This window comes from Maylandia zebra, linkage group LG18, assembly GCF_041146795.1.
Source record: "Maylandia zebra isolate NMK-2024a linkage group LG18, Mzebra_GT3a, whole genome shotgun sequence".
NCBI lineage: Eukaryota > Metazoa > Chordata > Actinopteri > Cichliformes > Cichlidae > Maylandia > Maylandia zebra.
In genome coordinates, this window is record NC_135184.1 from 16,324,888 (window position 1) to 16,344,512 (window position 19,625).

Consider the following 19,625-nt stretch of genomic DNA (forward strand, 5'->3'; position numbering starts at 1 on the left):
GGTTTCTAGCAGCAATGAATCACAGCCATCATCTAAAGCGTGTTACTTTGTTCTGCTGCTCAAGTCGGCTCCAGCTCTCTGCCAATTTGTATTCCGTTGACTGGCTGGATGGCCAGTCAACCTGCCCTATATACGCAAATGAAAGGATTTCATGAAATGCTTTCATGTCTCACAATAAAGCTCTGACATACGAGAGCAATCAATCCTGAGATTTTGTTAATTACTGCAGTTTAGTCTTTAGCATCTTTTCTGAAGCTTGAGATGGGTTTACTCCTCAAAGCAGCATCTTTACTCAGTGCTTAACAAGACAGGAAGTCCAAAATAAATGGAGCAGGAGCTGGGCGTATTTTTCTTTATTTCTCTCAAGTCGACTCAAATTTATTGTTTCCAGGGCGACCAATTCTAGACAGGAAAAAAAAACCCCACCAGCTATAAATACTCTTGGCCAATTATTTTCCACAGCGGTAATAGTGATTATGTACTTAGACCTAATACCGGGGTGAATGAGAGGGTTCTCACATGTACAGTCCTCACAAAGGGGCAGTTTCAAAAAGGCTGGAGTCTTCTTTAAGAAAGAGACCGTGAGAGTCACTTCTTCACCAGCATTTCTTAAAACCTGGACCTGGAAAGCAGAAAAACAAACAAACCTTGGGAATATTTTTTTTCTTTGGTCTTCTTTACAGAAGCTGTAAACTGTGAGGTTTTTCTCGCTGAATGCTTGCTGTGATGAAACATGGTGTGCCAAAGCCTCGCTAAGAATGGAAATCCAAGATAAGGGATTTACAGAGTGCAACTTTTATGCTCCTTACTCACACATATTGCTTACAGATGAATTTAGGCAGGAATGAAAGAGAAAAAAATGGCTTTACATGTCAGAAAGATACAAATCATGAAGTGAGACAAGATAAGCTGTTGAAAGAGTTGTTGCAGCGGTGAGAAACTATGAGATATGAGCTGACAGCTTACCACTTCCTCGTGGCGATAGCTCCTGACATTTATTCCATTTATCTGGAAACAACAATAACACGGTTAGCCTAAATGATACTGCTGGCATCATATCACTGTAGCTTTATCTTCAAAATGATTAATGGGGCCAGCATAATAATTGTTATGACATCTGCGGCAAAAACTGTTGCCATGTGGGAGATTTTCTTTAATCGATTTATTTATTTATTTTGGCTGAAAGAGATGCAACAAATTAAAGACCTTTATTAGCCTATAGGGACGCATAATTACGCCACACAGTTTTATGGACATGTGGCGCATGAATTATTAAAGAAACGTGTTAGCTCGCGGTGTGGGATGAGATGTGTAAACGCGCATTAATGCGGCGTGTTACCTGAAGGATGCCGTCTCCGATGAAAAGCAGCCCAGACAGTTCAGCTGGAAAGAGAACAGTCGCTTTAACGCAAACAAACAAGAGGAGGGGGAAAATGACGGGAAGTGGGGAGAAAAAACCCTGACGTTATACCTTTCTGCTCCTTTGATATTTTTGATATCACAACAGGGATTTTGTGCTCTGCTCCACCCTACAGAGAGAAATCAAAAAGAATTGGATTACGAAGGTATCGCAAATGGAGAACAAGACTCTTGAGATCAACATCCTTGGCTGACACAGTTGTTGCACATTGACAAGGAAATAATCAATGCCACTTGTTCAGACTTAATTCTAGGAGCTTGGGAGGAGCGGCCCTAATCTGCTGGGATCTAAATTACCTTGATGCTCAGACCGAACCCTCCAATCGTCTGTCTCCTGATCGTTACAGTCCTCTCCTGCAGTTAGAAAGACGAGTTTAGACTGCAGGACATGATTTCAAGCTGTGGAAATGTGGAATTAAAACGATCTAACTCCTGAAGCTTTTCTTTAACTGTTTTAATGATTACAACATTTTTTAATACAAAACAGGAAGGTGGTTTATTGATTTCAGCATAAGTTTGAGCATTTTACAAATATTTGCCTTCTTTTGGTACTTTTTGTTGCATTGGGTGTGTTTTCTTTTCTCAGGTGTAGTTTATGGATTTTCTTTTACAGTGCCTTACTGGCCACTTTAGTAGGTACACCGGTTCAACTCTTCGTTAATGCAAATATCTAATCAGCCAATCACATGGCAGCAACTCAGTGTCTTTAAGGATGCAGAAATAGTCAAGACGAGCTGCTGAAGTGCAAAATGAGCATCAGAATGCAGGGGAAAAGGTGATTTTGAAGTAGTCTTGATGTAGTGTGGTTGTTTGTGCTCAGAAACATGTTTCAGAAACTGCTGATCTACTGGGATTTTCAAACACAGCCATCTCTAGGGTTTACAGAATGGTCAGAAAAAAGTAAAAATATCCAGTGAGTGCTGGGTGAAAATGCCAGGTCTGAGGAGAATGGACAGACTGCTTCCAGCAGATGGAAAGGCAAATATCAGCTAGTTACAATCAAGAACATTGAAAGACGTAGACTACAGCAGCATAAGACAACACCAGGTGATATTCCTGTCAGCTACAAGCAGGAAACCGAGGATACAGTTCATGTTCTTAGCGGGCAGGAGATTGGAAAACGTTGCCTGGTCTATCCATCCATCCATCCATCTTCATCCGCTTATCCGAGGTCGGGTCGCGGGGGTAGCAGCCTAAGCAAAGAGGTCCAGACCTCCCTCTCCCCAGCCACCTCCTCCAGCTTGTCCGGGGGAATACCAAGGCGTTCCCAGGCCAGCCGAGAGATATAATCTCTCCAGCGTGTCCTGGGTCTGCCCCGGGGCCTCCTCCCGGTGGGACATGCCTGGAACACCTCGCCCAGGAGGCGCCCAGGGGGCATCCTTGCCAGATGCCCGAACCACCTCAGCTGGCTCCTTTCGATGTGGAGCAGCAGCTGCTCTACTCTAAGCCCCTCCCGGATGGCCGAACTTCTCACCCTATCTCTAAGGGAGAGGCCAGCCACCCTTCGGAGGAAGCTCATTTCCGCCGCTTGTATCCGCGATCTCGTTCTTTCGGTCACTACCCACAGCTCGTGGCCATAGGTGAGGGTAGGGACGTAGATCGACCGGTAAATTGAGAGCTTCGCTTTTACACTCAGCTCCCTCTTCACCACGACTGACCGGTGCAGCGTCCGCATTACTGCAGCCGCAGCCCCAATCCGTCTGTCGATCTCCAGCTCCCTTCTCCCATCACTCGCGAACAAGACCCCGAGATACTTGAACTCCTCCACTTGGGGCAGGAACTCATCCCCGACCCGGAGTGGGCACTCCACCCTTTTCCGGCTGAGAACCATGGCCTCAGATTTGGAGGTGCTGATCCTCATTCCCGCTGCGTTACACTCGGCTGCGAACCGCTCCAGTGCGAGCTGGAGGCCCTCACCCGATGAAGCCAACAGAACCACATCATCCGCAAAAATCAGAGATGAGATTCTGAGGCCACCAAAGCGAAAGCCCTCCGCCACTTGGCTGCGCCTAGAAATCCTGTCCATAAAAATTATGAACGTTGCCTGGTCTAATGAGTCTCAATTTCTGCTGCAACATTCAGATGGCAGGGACAGAATCTGGCAGAAACATCATGAAAGCGTGGATCCATCCTGACCTGTGTAAACATTTCAGACTGCTAGTGGTGGTGTAATAGTGTGGGGGATATTTTCTGTGTTTTTAAACACCACAGTCTACCTGAACACTGCCACACAGAAGACCACATCCATCCCTTTATGACCACAGTGTACCCATCTTCTAGTGGCTGCTTCCAGCAGGATAACGCAGCATGTCACAAAGCTCAAGTCAGACTGACAGACAATAAGTTCACTGCAGTCAAATGGCCCCCACAGTCTCAGTAGAGCACCTCTGGGTTGTGCTGAACAGGAGAGTCACATCGTGGATGTGCAGCCAACAAACCCGCCGCAACTGTGTGACGCTGTCGTGTCAACATGGTCCAAAAGATGATCTCTGAGGCAATGTTTCCAGCACCTTATTCAATCGATGCCATGAGAATTTAAAGAAGTGTAGGTGAAGGTGTACCTACCGGTACTAACGTCACCAGTGAGTGTATTTTATGTTTTGCAACAACTTTTGAAGTTAAAAGTTGTCTCGGGTGGGCTCTGATACATTTTTCAATGACAGTCAGGTTTGTATGGCATCGAATATGAACACTCTGTTGCTCAAGGTGCATGCATGCAGCGTATTCAGCAATTTCTTAAATGAAATGTAAAATTCAATCCAAATATTCAACTGAACTTGGTCACCAGCACTTGGACTGATACGTTGCAGTTGTATTTGCATACCGGTGCCTTTGCCCTTTTCGCTGATTATTAATGATGTTTCACAGGACACAAACCTCCATTTGTCATTTGAGGATTTTTATCCAGGAAAATGTTATTGAATGAATAATTCCATTTTGGGAAAGGTCACGGTCTCGGGTCTCAGCTGAATATTTTTTTTCGCACAAGAAACCCGCGAAATAATTAATGTGAAGGAAAAGTTGTCAGGGGTGATGACAAGCGAGAGCTAAATGTTAAACTCAGTAGGTGAATTATTATTTAATGACTACACTTGATTTATGAGGAATAGATTCACTCATGTAGGCTTTTCATTAACACAGACACTGAGCTGTGTTCTCAGCACTTTTGTGTTGTAACCTTCATTACCCCGCGCTGCTGTATACGTTACTGATTTCAGCGTCTGTAATTATGACTGGGTTACTTACGCTCGAATAGAAAGGCTCTCCTGACACACAGATGACATCTTGCTCTTGAATGGTCAGAATATCTTTGGCCAAGTGTAGTCGAATATTAAACGGCTCCTCATTACCTTCTTGCATCAAATAAATCCCAGTCTTTGTCTGTGAACAGTCAGAGAGATAAAATCATTCATCATCCCTCCATGACTAAATTAACTGGCCATGAAATGAAATGTCATTGAGAATACTCGCTGCAGAATGAACATGGAAATTAGGAAACAGGGTTTTGGTGTCTATTATTTTCTTCTTTTTTTTTAAAATTACTCTTCTTGTTAAGGCTAATGTCGGACCAAATAACCACAATAGCAGCTCTGAGTAATAAACAACCAATTTGGATAACAAAATATACAAGAAAACAATTGATATATGGCTTATAAGCCGCATTCTGCGAATCCAAATAACACTTTTGTACCCTCTGTTCCACGCTGAGACACAGAAACCCAAATTATATCATCACATTGTATTATTATATCAAATGGTGACAAATTAAGAAGCTGTGAAATTCAGTGGCTCAAATCAAATCGACCTCTGCATTTGAATCTCCCTGCTTTCCACGAGCGAGTGTGAGAGCGGCGTGTGTGTTTCCAGTGAACCGTTTAAAACACGCTAATCTGCATGCATTTGCATTCTGCGTATCCTTCCTCATCCCCAGCTAATTGTGATGCCTGTCCTGTCCTTGACTTAAAAAGGTCTATATGAAAGGAGCACCTTCACCTGACAAGACTGCTAATAGAAGAAAGCCACCAGTGTCAGCATCCTTGTCGCCCAGGATACGCCACTCATCGGTTCACAAGACAGGCTGGTTGCATGACTGCTATTCTCAGACAGAGAGACAGCGAGAGTATCTCTCAAAATTGCGGGTCGAACTTGAATCAAAGTCAGTTTGCGGAGCATATTATCTTTCACCCTAAATGAGGAACGTGAAGAGCCAAGCCCTCGCCTGCAGCTGCAGCGTGAGAAATGAAATGAGGGAGCCATTATTCACGTTATTTGAGGTAATGCGTGTCTGTGTGAAAGTCATTAGCCAAGCGAAATGAGGGTAGTAGTGTTTGTATATTAGCCGGGTCAGACAGCATCTCAGGTGACTGAGCACTATTTGACCCGCTGCAGTGCTTGTATTGTACATAATGAACCTCATCCTTTATCCTATTTTATAATTCACTATAATTCACACCAACCTCCGAAACACCCCACCATTATCAGCTGTAGTCTGCTGGCGTGCATGTGGCAAACTATGAGGGAATCTTCTTTTAATCAAGGACCATTACAGCGAACGCCAAACGAGATTAATTTTTTTTTTAAAGGAAAATAAATTTTTCTGATGTTTCCTATCAAGAGGACCTGCAGTGAACTTTGTTGCATTTTGAAAAAAAAGACGGTCGAGGAGCAAAAACGGACAACCAGCTTGTCAACATCGCGTGCCTCACATCTCAGCATCTCCCAGCAGTGAGATGCGATGCAAGGCAGAGATGCGAGGAAGCTGCCCAAAGAGAAATCCTCGGTTCCTCGGGTCAGTCTTTAGCAGCATCAGTTACTTGTGATGTGCTGCAAAACTGTCAACCCCAGCTGGTACGAGTGCCCAAAGAGCCTCTTCTCTAACATAAAAAAGAGGTCTTTATTCGTTTCGATGCACACTTTGATCAACATGGCTGCTCTGTAACAGCAGAATCACTGTTAATGATTTAGTTATCATTGAACATTCCTTTTAATCTTCTAAGTCAGTGTTGCTGGGGTGGGTTTTTTTGTTATGATTTCTGAGCTATTTATTTACTTGCAGCACCATCTGCACAATGATGCACCATACAGCAGCGTCAGATTGCAAATTCAAAAAATAGATAAATAAAAAGCTGTGGCTTTGATGATCTGTATATTTTACATTTCCTCATTCATCCATTAAGCGAGTGAAAAAAGCTGCGACTCTGTGATGCCAACACATTTAGCAAGTAATCAGCCTGTATATTCTGAACTGTCAAGATTGATCACCCTCCCATGAGTGTGTACTGTGTTGCATCACAACTGCAACTTTGTTCTGTCATAGGCGCTGCAAGAAAAAACTTGCAGCATGTATACATCATTCCAGCATATAAAAGACTTCAGCACAGGGTACACCTGTGTTTCCTCACTCTTACTCATCCAGAAGCCTCCACTCGCCGTGCATTTTCCAGGTCAGGGAAGGAGAGAGGATGCAAGTAAGCAGAAGTTAGCATGATGAAAAGCACAGAGGGTTTTGGTGTGCCTTTGTGCCGGCATGTTACATGGCTAGCCTCGCTAATTTATGATAGCTGGGTGATAAATGAAGCGGCTATGGTCTCTGCTTGAGAAACGCTATCAGAGAGTAAATCAGCTGCAGATCCATCATCACCACCTTCCCTTGTTGCTCAGGATGTCAGATAAGATGAGCTCATAAAGTGAAAGCTAAAAGACATTAAGTGGTGTGTTTTGTTGTGTAGCTTTACTTGGTTTTTTTTGTGGGGGGAGTTTGCAGTTGACAGATTAAAGGGGGATAAAGGGGGCCCAGTGAAACTGCACATGCACAAACTGCACTGTATGTGCCCCGCTGCTGTTGTAGCCACAGGCCCTCAGATACCTTGCATGCTTTAACACTGTTTCCAAGTGCCTGAAAATGCCTCGCCGCTTTCTATAATCTTGCTCAATTGTTACATTGATTGAATTCTACCAACCTCTTCATTTGAAGTCTTGAAATCCATGTGCTACTATGCAGTGAGGGATACTGCAATAGAGAAAAACAAGACTGAGTTAGTCGGAGGAGACAAATGCTTAAAGACACGACTGGCCTGCTGCAGCAAAACCACAGAGCTGATTTAAACCAGCATTGTTAGCGGGATGCCTATTCTCATTATAGTCTCATACAAAACACAGACAAAGGAGAGAAATGTTTTTTTCATCGAAACGTGCCTCTTCTAAGCGACAAGAACGAAAGAAAATCCTCACTGAGCAATGTCAGGAGACAACCGGAGACCATTAAGGGTTAATGAATAATTGATTACAAAGGTGAGAGCCCAGGTATCCTAATAAATGTTTCAATATTGAATCCAGTGTTACTGGTGGAAGCAGAAGACTGTGGAAAGTGCTACTACAAAACTACTACAGATTATGTGTTTAGAAAGTAAAAGTGCGCTCTGCCCAAAATAACATGCACGCATTTTTAAATTATCTGACTGCTTCCATACAGACGCAAGTAGTCTTTGAGTAATGTTGTGAGAAAGCCGCATTTACATAAACCGGTTCCACTCAGTTATAATCAGACATGACTGCCACTTGACTCAACAAAACGAGCGCAGAGCAAAAATGGCTCATACTTGAATTATAGAACCTGTGCTGCAGAGGGAGTCGGAGACTTACCTCAGCAGAAAGGCCCCCAGCTCTTTGTACGTTCAGCCCTAGCCATCGAGCAGTGAGTTGATCCCCGATCTGAGTCGTAGCAGAGGGCCTTCCCGGATCATGGCTGTCAGACTTGGGTGGTGGGGGAGCAATGCTGTCACCTCTCCTGCTACTCTGTAAGTGCTGCAGGATTATTCCCAGAGGAGCCGGTGCTGGAGAGCAAAAAGAGGCTATCGTGAAGTGAGGTTTCTCTCCTCGAGGTCCCTTATCGGTGGTCGTGCTGCAGTAACAGGAGGAGGATGTGGCTATGGTATCATCCTGATCCTAGAACCACTCGAGAGCTGAAACAAACAAAGAAAAGAAAAGAAAATGCAAGTCTTCAAGTAATGCTCTGAAACAAGGCTGACTGTTGATTACATGCTTTTGGCTACGACTCAAAAGATGTAATCTTAATACAGACAAGTGTGTTTTCACTGCAAATGCTGCGTTTATGTGGGATGTTGAATCAGAAGCAAATTCACAGCTTTTTTTTTTAAAATAACCACCTGGTTAAAAAAAACAAACAAAAAAAAGCAGAGATGCAAACACAAACTCACAACTGTGAATCTCGTTTCTCAGTCTAAGATGAAGGATGCACTCAAACACCCCACTGTCGATTCATGAACGCAAATGCCGAAATGCAATTAACTCATATTCTTCGCCTTTCTTGTGTTTTTCGTATGCTAAGCACACATGACTATCTCAACACGTTTATTAACTTCCAATTGCTCATCCTTGAGAAACCCTCCTCGTTAGTATGTATTTTTGGCTCGTTGCCACCCTTTTGTTGAGTTGCGGCGTTGCTACTTTGATCATTGTTCCGCGCGATTAAAAGAACTCACAGTATATGCATTTGAGGCCACATTTCATGCATAAATCACTGACTTCTGATTATACTGTAAAAGTAGACTTAGTGAAACTTGCAAATGTTTGTTAATCACTGGAGAACAGAGAAGGGAACAAGAGCGCGAGCACCTTTAAGGAATATGGGCTGAATCGAAACAGAAGAAATTTTCAGAAAACTCTCAAATACTAATATTATGTCAGAATCAGCGCAAGAACTCAATATAGCTGTGTGATATCATTATTCTTTTAAAAAATGATCAGTCTCAACAGATCTCCAGCTGCTGATTCAAGCTGTTGGACAGAAGTATTGGGCCTCACCTCTTACTTGAGTCTGGGAAAGAACGGATCATATTAAAAGGCTTAACATAATCGAGTGTGGTAGTGTAGGACGCCACCAGTGCAACAAATGAGTCTGAGAAATCTTCTTCTCTCCTAGATGGTCAGCTATCAACTTTAAGAGGTTTTATTGCCAAGTGGAAGAGTTTAGATAAGCACCTCAGCAGACCACGTAATGTCACAGAGCAGGGTCGCTGGTTTTGGGTCCCAAAAACCTCCTCTGACATTAACAGCAGAACAAAAACTGTGCGCTGGGAGCTTCGTGGGATGGGTTTCAATGGATGAGCAGCTCCTACGGGTGCAGCGTCGATCTTTTAGTCAGTTTCTTTTAAACTTTCTTTCTCATGCTGTGTTGCATTTTGGAAACTTGAATGTTGAACTCTTTAAAATGAATAATGTCTGTTTAGTGTTGATTCTTTTTTACTATAGCTTAGCTACACAGTTTTCTTTCACCTTTCATTGTGATGATGTGAGAATGTTTTTCTGTTACATGAGTGGACACACAAACAGGTAAAGGCAAAGTAATCCTGAAGAAACAATCATTTACTGAGTATCTACTGAGCAAGATGCTTTATTATCTGAGGCGGCGTGAAAACAGTAGCTGATAATTAAAATAAGTAGCGGATCATTATGATCTAATTATTAGCTAATGACTCACCGATATCTCCTCGCTTGGTCTTCCCTTAGAAAGTGTTTCCAACACAGAACAATCAATACACCTAAAATAGATTAAATACCAGCTAACACAGTGTAATAAAGCCCACAGTGACAGTTTCAGTATTTGTTTTCTGTTGAATGTGATTCAAAAAGGTGTTGATTTAACCTCTCCCAGGAGAGAGGAAAAGTCCTCACACAAAGTCTGAACTGGTGACGACTGATTTCCAGCATTAAGCACCTTAATGCTGGAATGAGCTGCAACACAGCTTGAAGCTGTGAAGACGTTCATTTCTCTGGGTAGCTGTAAAACTTTACTGGCCCATATTTCTCATACATTGTGTGTGTGTGTGTGTGTGTGTGTGTGTGTGTGTGTGTGTGTGTGTGTGTGTGTGTGTGTGTGTGTGTGTGTGTGTGTGTGTGTAGCGGATTATATTACTATAGAGGTTTTGTGTGCAAAAGAGGTCTTCATCTCAGTGGGATGTCCTGCATAAATAATCCTTCACTAACTAACTATAAATGAGGTGGATTTTTATTCACCTCTTGTTTGTGTGCATGGGCCCAAATTAGCCTGTGTTTATAACACAGTCAGCATAGCTTTGAGTCTTTCAACGGGAAGCATGTTTCCAGCCTGAAACATGTATGTTGTGTGGTCTTCATAGTTACCCTGGCAACCGAGAAAGTGGAGATTTGAAAAAGTGGCAATCATTTTTGGACCTTTCGTTGTTTATTTGAAATTATAATTAAGTACTATTTTTCTTTTGCAAATGTTTTATTTGGAAATTTTTAAAAACAAAAAACAAAACAAAAAAAAATCCTTGTAGTCCTAGCTGGTTCCCATGAGCTGTGAAATGATTTAAGCCACTTCCAAAGAGGACTTTTCCTCTTTTAAAGGTGGGAAATCTTCAATTCAAGTTCATGGACATGAATGAATGAATAAAGCACTGATCTGATGCAAACTCATGCTCAGGTTAACAAAAATAAGGAGGTAAGATTCCCGTCCAGTAACATGAATCACACGTTCAGGCTGTTTCACAAACTGCAGTGAGACTGTGTTGCATGAGAATATACTGCACTACATTTGCTTTAACAATATGTTCTTAATAAACTGGCATCTGACTGTAGTCTGAAACTGTTCTTTACAGTGTAGCGTGAACTGTATTGCATTATAGTACCACTACTAGTTAATAAGAAGGATTTATCTTTACCAACTTTGATTCGATTTTTTTAATTCCATCATTTAATGATTTTTGTGCTTTTCTCTATGTTTTCCAAAAATAAATTGATTATTGGTAAGATTGAATGAATGTTTATTAAGATAAAACCAGCTTAAATATGCAAAACCTGGATCTTGTGACTCCCAATATTAGAAATTTCCTGATGCAGTAAACTGAAAGGATGAGTGGGAGATATGGAAAGCAGTAGTAAAGGTTGTAGTAAATTAGATTTTAGCATCTATGACATGAACTGTTCTGTTTATTTCTGATTATTATTACAGAAGAATAAATGTTGTTGTTTTTTTACCTATGACATGTTTTTTTTCTAAATTTGTGAAAGTGTGTTAGTTTCACTGATATACTGATTGTGCTAAGCGCTGTTGCTAACTTTAAAGGTTGAACTTTTTAAGGCTTTTGCCTCCACTTGCTCTCCAAACTGTCAGAGTCAGGCCGGCTGTGTGTAACGGATGTAAGAAAAATCCTGACATCATTTGCAGGCCTGCTTTAAAAATGAATGCCTTCACATGGTCAGCTGAAAAATGTGTCTGCAGCTCTGATATGAGCACTTTGTCTTCACAGGTGCCCTCCTGTATATCCTGTCAGATGCCAGTGCTTCTCCAAAGATGAAATAGGCCAAACCTTTTGTGCCTTTTAAGTCGAGTCAGCAGAACTCCTTTTACAACCACGCCATCAGATATTTTCAGTCCTACCAATTTGCCAAGCAATGTTTTTCAAATAACGCTCTTGTGTCTGACACAATGGCTGAAAACACAGCAAGAGAGCAGCGTGAGATTAGCTAGATGGTGTGGAGATTGTAACATGACATCTCCATCTCGTAGACCTGAGGACAGCTGTGGCCCATACAGGATGATAAATGGCCGTTTGTGCGTAGGTGGAGCAGCTGTCTGCAGAGTGCTCCGCCACACGTAGCTTTCCCTCTCGAAAATTGAGATGGGTTTCACTTACTGTATGTTCATTTGTTCTGCAACCTGGAACATATGGTGCCTGAGAGTGCAGCTTTTTTAATTTGGAGAGCGATGATAGGAGGTATTATGTTACTCAAATATTATGGCGTCTCAGAAGCAGTTCCACTCAACAGCAACGGCATTGCACTGATGAGATTTCACAAGATCTGCCAGTTCACGTGAGAAAACAATGACACTTCTGTTATGAGCTGGCAGCTTCATCTAATGCCTGATATGTTTACCTTCTGAATCCAGCCTATAACTTTTAAAGCTGTAGAGTCAACGTGGGCAAAGTATGAATTATATTTAGCTGCTTTGTAAAGAAATTTACATCATCATATCATCATCCTCCAACAGTTATTTCTGATCTGTGATCATAACTGTTTATCATTACAGACAAGCAAGCAAGAAACATGACTTGTCTTGTTTTTTAGCAAGGTAGAGTCATTCATTACCACCAGCATTACAAAATAATATTTGGATTTAAGAACGTCGCTGCAGCACAGTCATGGAAACCGTCTTGTCAGTGCTCTGTGCGTTGAATATTTAGCAAGTGACAAAAACACGACACTACAAGTTTTATAGTTTTATTCATGTTTACGTTCACTGCTGCTGTCTTGAATTGTTGGCTCAGGGTTAGTGGAGCAGCTCTGGCTTTCTGAGAAGGAAATCCGAGGTTAAGGGGGCACCAGAGAGGTAAAAACTGACTTAATCTGGAAAGCACCAATATTCTGATATACTGCCAGATTTATATTTATTTCAGATTCTTGAAAGCTAAACAGTTTTTTCTAGCATTTGTTACGTGTGGTTATTTAATGACTCCTTTACGCTTACAACTGCTCGGATCAGTTGGTTGTTGTAATTGTGGCACTCCAAACACGTGTGGCCAAAAGGGAAGTTACAGATTGCCATTTGGTGGGCAAACTATGCAACATTAACAGTGATAAGATATAGTCCTTTTCCACTAGAACCTTCTCTGCTCGGCTCGGTTCGTTCCACCGATCGGCCAGTCAATAACATCACTCGATGGATCATGAGAGCGACTCCTTAAAACCGCCAAACCCGGCAATAAAGCAAATGCGTGCACACAAATCACGGGTAACCAAATCTGACAAACGCCATACACAGGTATACCATCACCTCCTCGTCCTCCATTGTTGTGTTGTGTTTGAGTCGCATACAATGACATAACGGGACTTTTGCTCACACTGCTATAACCAGGGGTGCACATACGTGGTCCGCAGGTGCGCATTCGCTGTCAAAATAAAAGACGCGCACCAGATAAGCAGTTGCAACGCGCGTTTGCGTACATACGATTTTCTGGAGGAGTACAGACATTTTTTTAGAACTCTTAAAGATGTCGAAGAAGCAAGCTCCTGCAATTACTTTGGTGTTCCTCAACCTCCAAAGAAATGTCAGAGGGAGTCCGAACCGCAAAAGAAGCACGTATTCTCAGAAAAGTGATTCCAGGAGGTGAGCTGGCTTCAAACAAATGATGGACGCACAGAGATGTGATGCAGAATATGCCGTGAAAACTCTAGCGGACAAAAACAGCGCCTTTTATATGTACGCAAACGCACGTTGCAACTTCTTATCTGGTGCGCGTCTTTTATTTTGACAGCGAATGCGCACCTGTGCACCACTTATGTGCACCCCTGGCTATAACAACCCCATGCACATTTGGTGGTACTTAACTGTAACGGAAAACAATCAAAATCAAAGTGAGCCAAGTAGGTATTTCTCTTGTCTCTTCTTGTTATATCCGTTATAAATGCCGATACCAGTAGATCAGTGCACAGTATCGGTCTGCTGATATCAGCCAGGCTCGATCAACTCAACACAAACAAAAAGACAATCATCTTTATATTTGGTTTGGTTGGGTCTGTTTCCTCTAGGTAGGTACGAATTAAAGTTTTAAGAGCCAGCACAGTGATCGGCTTTGACTTTGTCTTCTGGTGTATGAACTATATGCTTCATAAAAAACCGAAGAGCACATAAAGAAAACCTTCACCTTACTACACTTGACTTTATAGCTATAATTTTCTTATAAAATACAAAAATTAAAATACAAAAAGCACTGAAGTTTCTGGGATCGATGATCCATCACCCAAATAAATTCCATTTTCTACCAAAGAAGACCAAAAATGCAGCAACAATTACATTTAAGAAGGTAAAATCTACGAATTGTGATCATCTGTGAATCAGCTGTTACTTTCATAATAACAGCAGGCAGCTCGAAGCAGTAACAACAAATGGACACAACTCTGAAGCCAGAATAATTCTCTGCTGACTGATTATTTGGTTTTGACACGAAGAATTGTGCTAAAACTGTTGTGTGCTGGCTTGTCTGCTGCTGACACTAATAAGCTCACCCCTCAGCCTTACTCCAGCAGTGAACAGGCTCATGTCAAGAGGCAGCTGTTTGAACAGTTGCGTATTTACAGAGTACATCTTGTATTCAACAGGGCCTGTTTTAGTGTAACGCTGGAGGTGCTACACTTCTTTCTTTTTTCTCTGATTACGTTGGAGATCGATCATTGGGGCGAGATGTAAAGAGCATCTCCCCACGTTTTCAGTTCTTTTAGCGTATTTGTCAAAAAAAAAAAAAACGTATTTTATTACCTCGTAAGTCGATACCTGAGATCTCCAGTTACAGCCAGCGGCACTCTTCATGCCAGATGCTCGTGAATGATAGGCAGAGGAGTAAATTAGTGATAGACACATTTATAGACTGAGCTCATGACCTTCCTGACTATGATTTATGTTTTTTGGCAGCAGGGAGCCACCAGATATCAGGTAGGTGCCAACTTAAATCAGTGAGAATCATCTCACAAACTGGTTCCCTATTACATCGCTGGATATCTGGGGGCAGAAACAGGCACACGATGGATAACAAACTCTAAACTAAACCGATCCCGCAGCATGTTTGCTGCTGACAGGTTCTTTAATTGAATTGCATTTTTTAAATATATATTACACATGACATTATGATGCAATGCCTAAGGATAAACAGGCTGGGCAATTCAAGCATGATATCGTACACGAGGGTCTTAATTGGGTTCATCAAATGAATGCCACAGCTTTTATACCACACTGAATAATAGAATTCACTCTCCTAATTATGAACAGATCCTAAATATATATACAATGTGCATGTCATCATTTTTAGATTTTAACCAATGAAGCCTGGAGTGCCTCACAGGGGAGGACTTTGGGGCCTGGAAATGGCACCATGCTGTGTGTTGAGTACATGAAAGGATTAAAAAGCTCAGCATATTGCTGAAGGCTGGGCTACGCTGAAATGATGCTACACAGTCGAGGGACGCAGCTGTTCACTTACTAAATATAAAGTAGAAAAGTATAGAGCCATCTCTCAAACGCTTGGACAAATTATTTATAAACTCATAATGTGTGATGTGAAAATTACTATCCTGGGATCGGGTAGGGGGATTGATGAGCGTATATGTATGTTGTGCATGGGTAAATCTTCTGTTTGGAAGATTTTTATATGAATTAATACAGGAAAAAGCCACAGAGATATGAATGATTCCTCTGTGGTCATTTGATCTGCAACATATTTACCAGAAAACTGCTCTTAAAAAATCCCTTTGCATTATCCACAAACATTTAATTCTATATAATATGGGGAAATAGTTTAAAATGCTCATCAGAGTAATATCTTCAAAAATGCATTAAAGTCAACATGATTTAAAACACAAGAAGAAAACAGTAAATCCTCACAATCGAGAAGCTGTAGCAGTATTAAAGCTTGATTTTTTTTTGGTGATGTCTCACTACTCTGGAGAGATCTATAAGGCTCATGCTTGGTGGAGCCTTTGCAGGAGTGCAATGATCTAACCTTGAGGTCTCTGCTGAGGCATCTTTAATCAGTAGGTACCAAAGACCAGCCAGGCTTCCAGGCTGCTTATTATCTAATTTTAGAGAACCTATATGTTCTTCCTTTTCTGCTCTTTGTGGAAGGATGTACTCGAGAACCGGATGAAAGTCCCTAATTTTCCCCTTTGATATCACGTATTCCAGTAATAAATGTATCTATATTTTATCATTTACAGCTGCTGAAGCTCTTGAAGTTATTCCTGCATGAGTGGACGCCACGGTGTTTCATGGCTTAAATAAAATAACTTTGGCTGACTAGCTGCTTCACCCAGACATAAACTTGTGGTGCGCACCGATCCACAGTTGTTTAAGTTGGGCCCATAAAATTGTTCCACAACTGTAAGTAAAAACTGTGCAGCTGAGGGCTGTTTTACTATGTTTGCCCTATTTTACTATTCACATGTTGAATGAACTGCAAATCATTCACAAGGAAACACAACACCGCAGTTTACAGTGCACAGGATCTGCTTCCACTGAGGCTGATTTGCGACTCTGGCGTGCTGTCAGGGCAGCAGTGCTTAATGAACAAGCAGATTCTCCACATTAATCAAATGTGACCTAAAATTGTCCAGCCTGGGCTCCTTACAGGTTGTAAAGCACAAAGGAAACACTGCTCACCCTCAACAGAAATCCACTCGTGCCGGTATAAAGGTTCTCTACACTGGGTTTTGTTACTTCCAGCATGCTTGTCTCATTTTATCATTATTGGTATTATAAGTTCTTATTGGTTTTCTCAAAGCAGTCATCATCTAGGTGTAGCTTTCAGTGAGTTAAGTCTACATTGCAGTCTCAAAGCTCTAAATCAGATGGGCTGGTATATGAGGTGCATATAAATGAGAGTTGTGTCTTCTGTCTTCCCCGCCATGAAGAGTTTGGTGCGCATTTGCTTCATTAGCCATCAGTCTCCGCTAAGCCAGACTAATAGTTTTCCTGTTGCATGACAGTGACTTTGTGGCACAGCCCACTAATATATTTTCCCCGCACGCTCCCTTGGAGAGAAATATATACAGTTCTCTTTTTATTTGCGCTGCTCATACATCACGCTGCAAATAAAAGCATATGGCTCCTCCTCTATGGATTCAACATCTGGAGCAGTTCGTATGGATGGCTGGACAAACAGTTGCTGTAAAAGCCCCACAGACACATCAGGTGTGATACATTTTTCCTCTCTGCTTTTTGGGCTCTGGGGCTAGATTGTAATGAAGATGTCCGGCCTTTCAAATGCCTTTCAGATAGAACAACTGCTGGAGGTAAAATGTCAGAAGGACTAAAACACTTCCTTTAAATGTTTTTATTTTCACCTTCTATTTTCCTTACCCTGGCTGCCACTATCTGAGTTTCCTCTGCCACCGTTGTCAAGAAATTTGTGCTACGTTTTCAGCCCGGCACTCATTTTTATGATCAAAATAGGTCACTGAATAAAGCCATGTGGCATTTTAAAGAAATGAACTTCTGCCTCGCTTAGAGTACAGAAAGTGGAACCCTTGAATATGCAGAGTAACTCTTATTACATATCAAGCTGCTGGCTAATGCTGGGGGAGTATAACAGCACTTCGAATGTGTTAACATGTATAATTAATGGCAATGTGTACATTCCCTGCTTCTAGTGATGCCTTAGAACGGCTTCTCCCACTTGTGTATTTCAAGACGTTTAACTAGTCCCAATTTTTAAATGACCCAGTGGGATACAGCTGCAGGAGGAACAGCAGATTATTGATTAGTGTGTGGAGGAACACTTGGTTGTGCAGTGCAGACATTGTTTCCAAATCAATCAACAGTGTGTGTATATGTGTGAAGGTTTTAGATCATGATTTTGTTGGGTACTACTCAGTGTCTAGTCTCCAGTTATCAGCAGATCCGGAGAGCAACACAGCAGCGTGGAGGATTCAAACAACTTGTCCCTGGCTATCTCGCGCCTGACATATGGACCAGACATGAGCGACAGCGTTTCACTCAGGCCCGATTTCCTGACAGTGTACCTCTGCCGCCTTGACCCAACACCTTTTTGATTTAGAACATCAGCACAAACGGGATGGGAGGGAGGCATGTGCTAGGACATAAAATCATCAATGACATGTCAATGTGTGTGTCCCCTCCGTAAGAAGTGAGACCCACAGTATATCAAACAGATTGCACCTGACCTATGACCAGGGAATGGAGCAGCTCAGCTCAATATGCCTGTACGAGCAGCGAGCTGGACACACTGAGGCTACAAGCCTGAAAGCACTGAGGTGAAGCCTGATTTCTACATCTCAGTGAGCTCCATAGATGCACACTGCACTGACTGTCTGTCAGCCCATAATGGATTAAAAGCAAGCCTTCCTTGTAAGCACCCTGCCACACCAGCTTATAGTGAGAGAGGCATCGTAAATTTTGTGAAACACTCAGGGATTCAAGAGTTTTCTGCGAAGCTAATAAAGCACACAGGGCCAGCAGCATCATCCTCATCAGCAGCAGCAGCAGCAGCAGCAGGCTGAAATACTCCTCAGGTTTACCACAGATGGACGTTTGCCTTGATGCTTTCTGTAAGAAGCAGAAGCTGGGAAGGCTCGAGAAAGAGGATACAGGGATGATGATGGATTTGTGAATAGTTGAGTGACGTTTGAGCTGTAAAAATGGCCTTTTTTTAAAAAGAAAAGTGGGAATGTTGTCGATTACTGGCATCCAGGGCAAAGAGACTACTTTAACGCAGCTGAATAGCACTATGGAGGTCTGCTGCCACTGCACTGGCTGGAGGAACTGCGGGTGCTGCCTGTGTACCTGCACCGAGCCAATGTTAAAGGTTTCTACAAGCCCATATATCGCATGCATGTCATCTATTAAGGAAACTGATTTATCACGAGGCCCATCGCAAGTTCCGCTAACTGCATCACACAAACGTAACTATTGGTGGATGCCACGGTTTATTATCCATTACACCATAGGTGACTGACAGATACATCTCAGCGCACCATTAACGCAAATAACATCTCCACCAAGAAAAAGTGCATTGCGCGTGGGTTAATGCTTCATTTCAGAGATGCTGGACATTATAATTAAGTACCAATGCTCGTCATGGGCTGTGAATGTAAAAGCGACAAAAAGGTATGTGAGGCTTACCTGGTTTTCTAGTAACAGGTGGTGATGTCCTATTAGATTCCTTTGGACTCCAATCAATCAATCAATCAATCAATCATGTGATTGTTTTTTTCTCCTTCTTCTTCTTCTTATTTTAATTTATGCATCGGTTGCTAAAACATCTCTGCGAAATCACAACGTATCCCTTGTGGCAGCATCGCCCACACGGCATCCTGGTCCACTACACTGTAGCAATATGCAAAAACCGACAGAAAACAGCCCGCACTCGCACGCCGAACCAGATTTGTCCATATTTCCTGGGCAGCGGTGGTTTCAGGGATTCCTCTCCGTCGACATCTCTGGCAGAAGGTCCGCTTTCATAGCTCCGCGTCTGTCTCTCTCTCTCCCTCTCTCTCTGTCTCTCTCGCATCGCGCTGCCAAAATGACTGAGGCTGGAGATCACATGCGGCTGGTTCAACTCGCGCGTCAATCGCCTTCGTTTACCCAAGGCACCCGCACAACTCCGGATCCATAAATATTACATGATTCTACTTTTTCCTTTGCTGTTTTCAGG

General features: G+C 42.3%; 1 protein-coding gene across 3 annotated transcripts in view; it reads right to left on the reverse strand.

The window, feature by feature from the left end:
- sntg1 (syntrophin, gamma 1) overlaps positions 1–19,625 on the reverse strand; it is a 42,884-nt gene extending 23,259 nt beyond the window's left edge. The window contains exons 1-9 of one of the 3 annotated variants that reach the window (XM_004542799.4): positions 19,094–19,624; positions 8,062–8,381; positions 7,380–7,429; positions 4,666–4,800; positions 1,717–1,773; positions 1,472–1,529; positions 1,340–1,383; positions 967–1,008; positions 496–622 (exon numbers count right to left, since the gene is read on the reverse strand). In XM_004542799.4, coding sequence (XP_004542856.1) covers positions 496–622; positions 967–1,008; positions 1,340–1,383; positions 1,472–1,529; positions 1,717–1,773; positions 4,666–4,800; positions 7,380–7,406 — 490 coding nt within the window. In that variant the 5' untranslated portion in view covers positions 7,407–7,429; positions 8,062–8,381; positions 19,094–19,624. Of the gene's footprint in view, positions 1–495; positions 623–966; positions 1,009–1,339; positions 1,384–1,471; positions 1,530–1,716; positions 1,774–4,665; positions 4,801–7,379; positions 7,430–8,061; positions 8,382–19,093 lie in introns of all 3 variants that reach the window. The other 2 variants (XM_004542800.4, XM_012916700.3) reach the window with 2 other exon arrangements.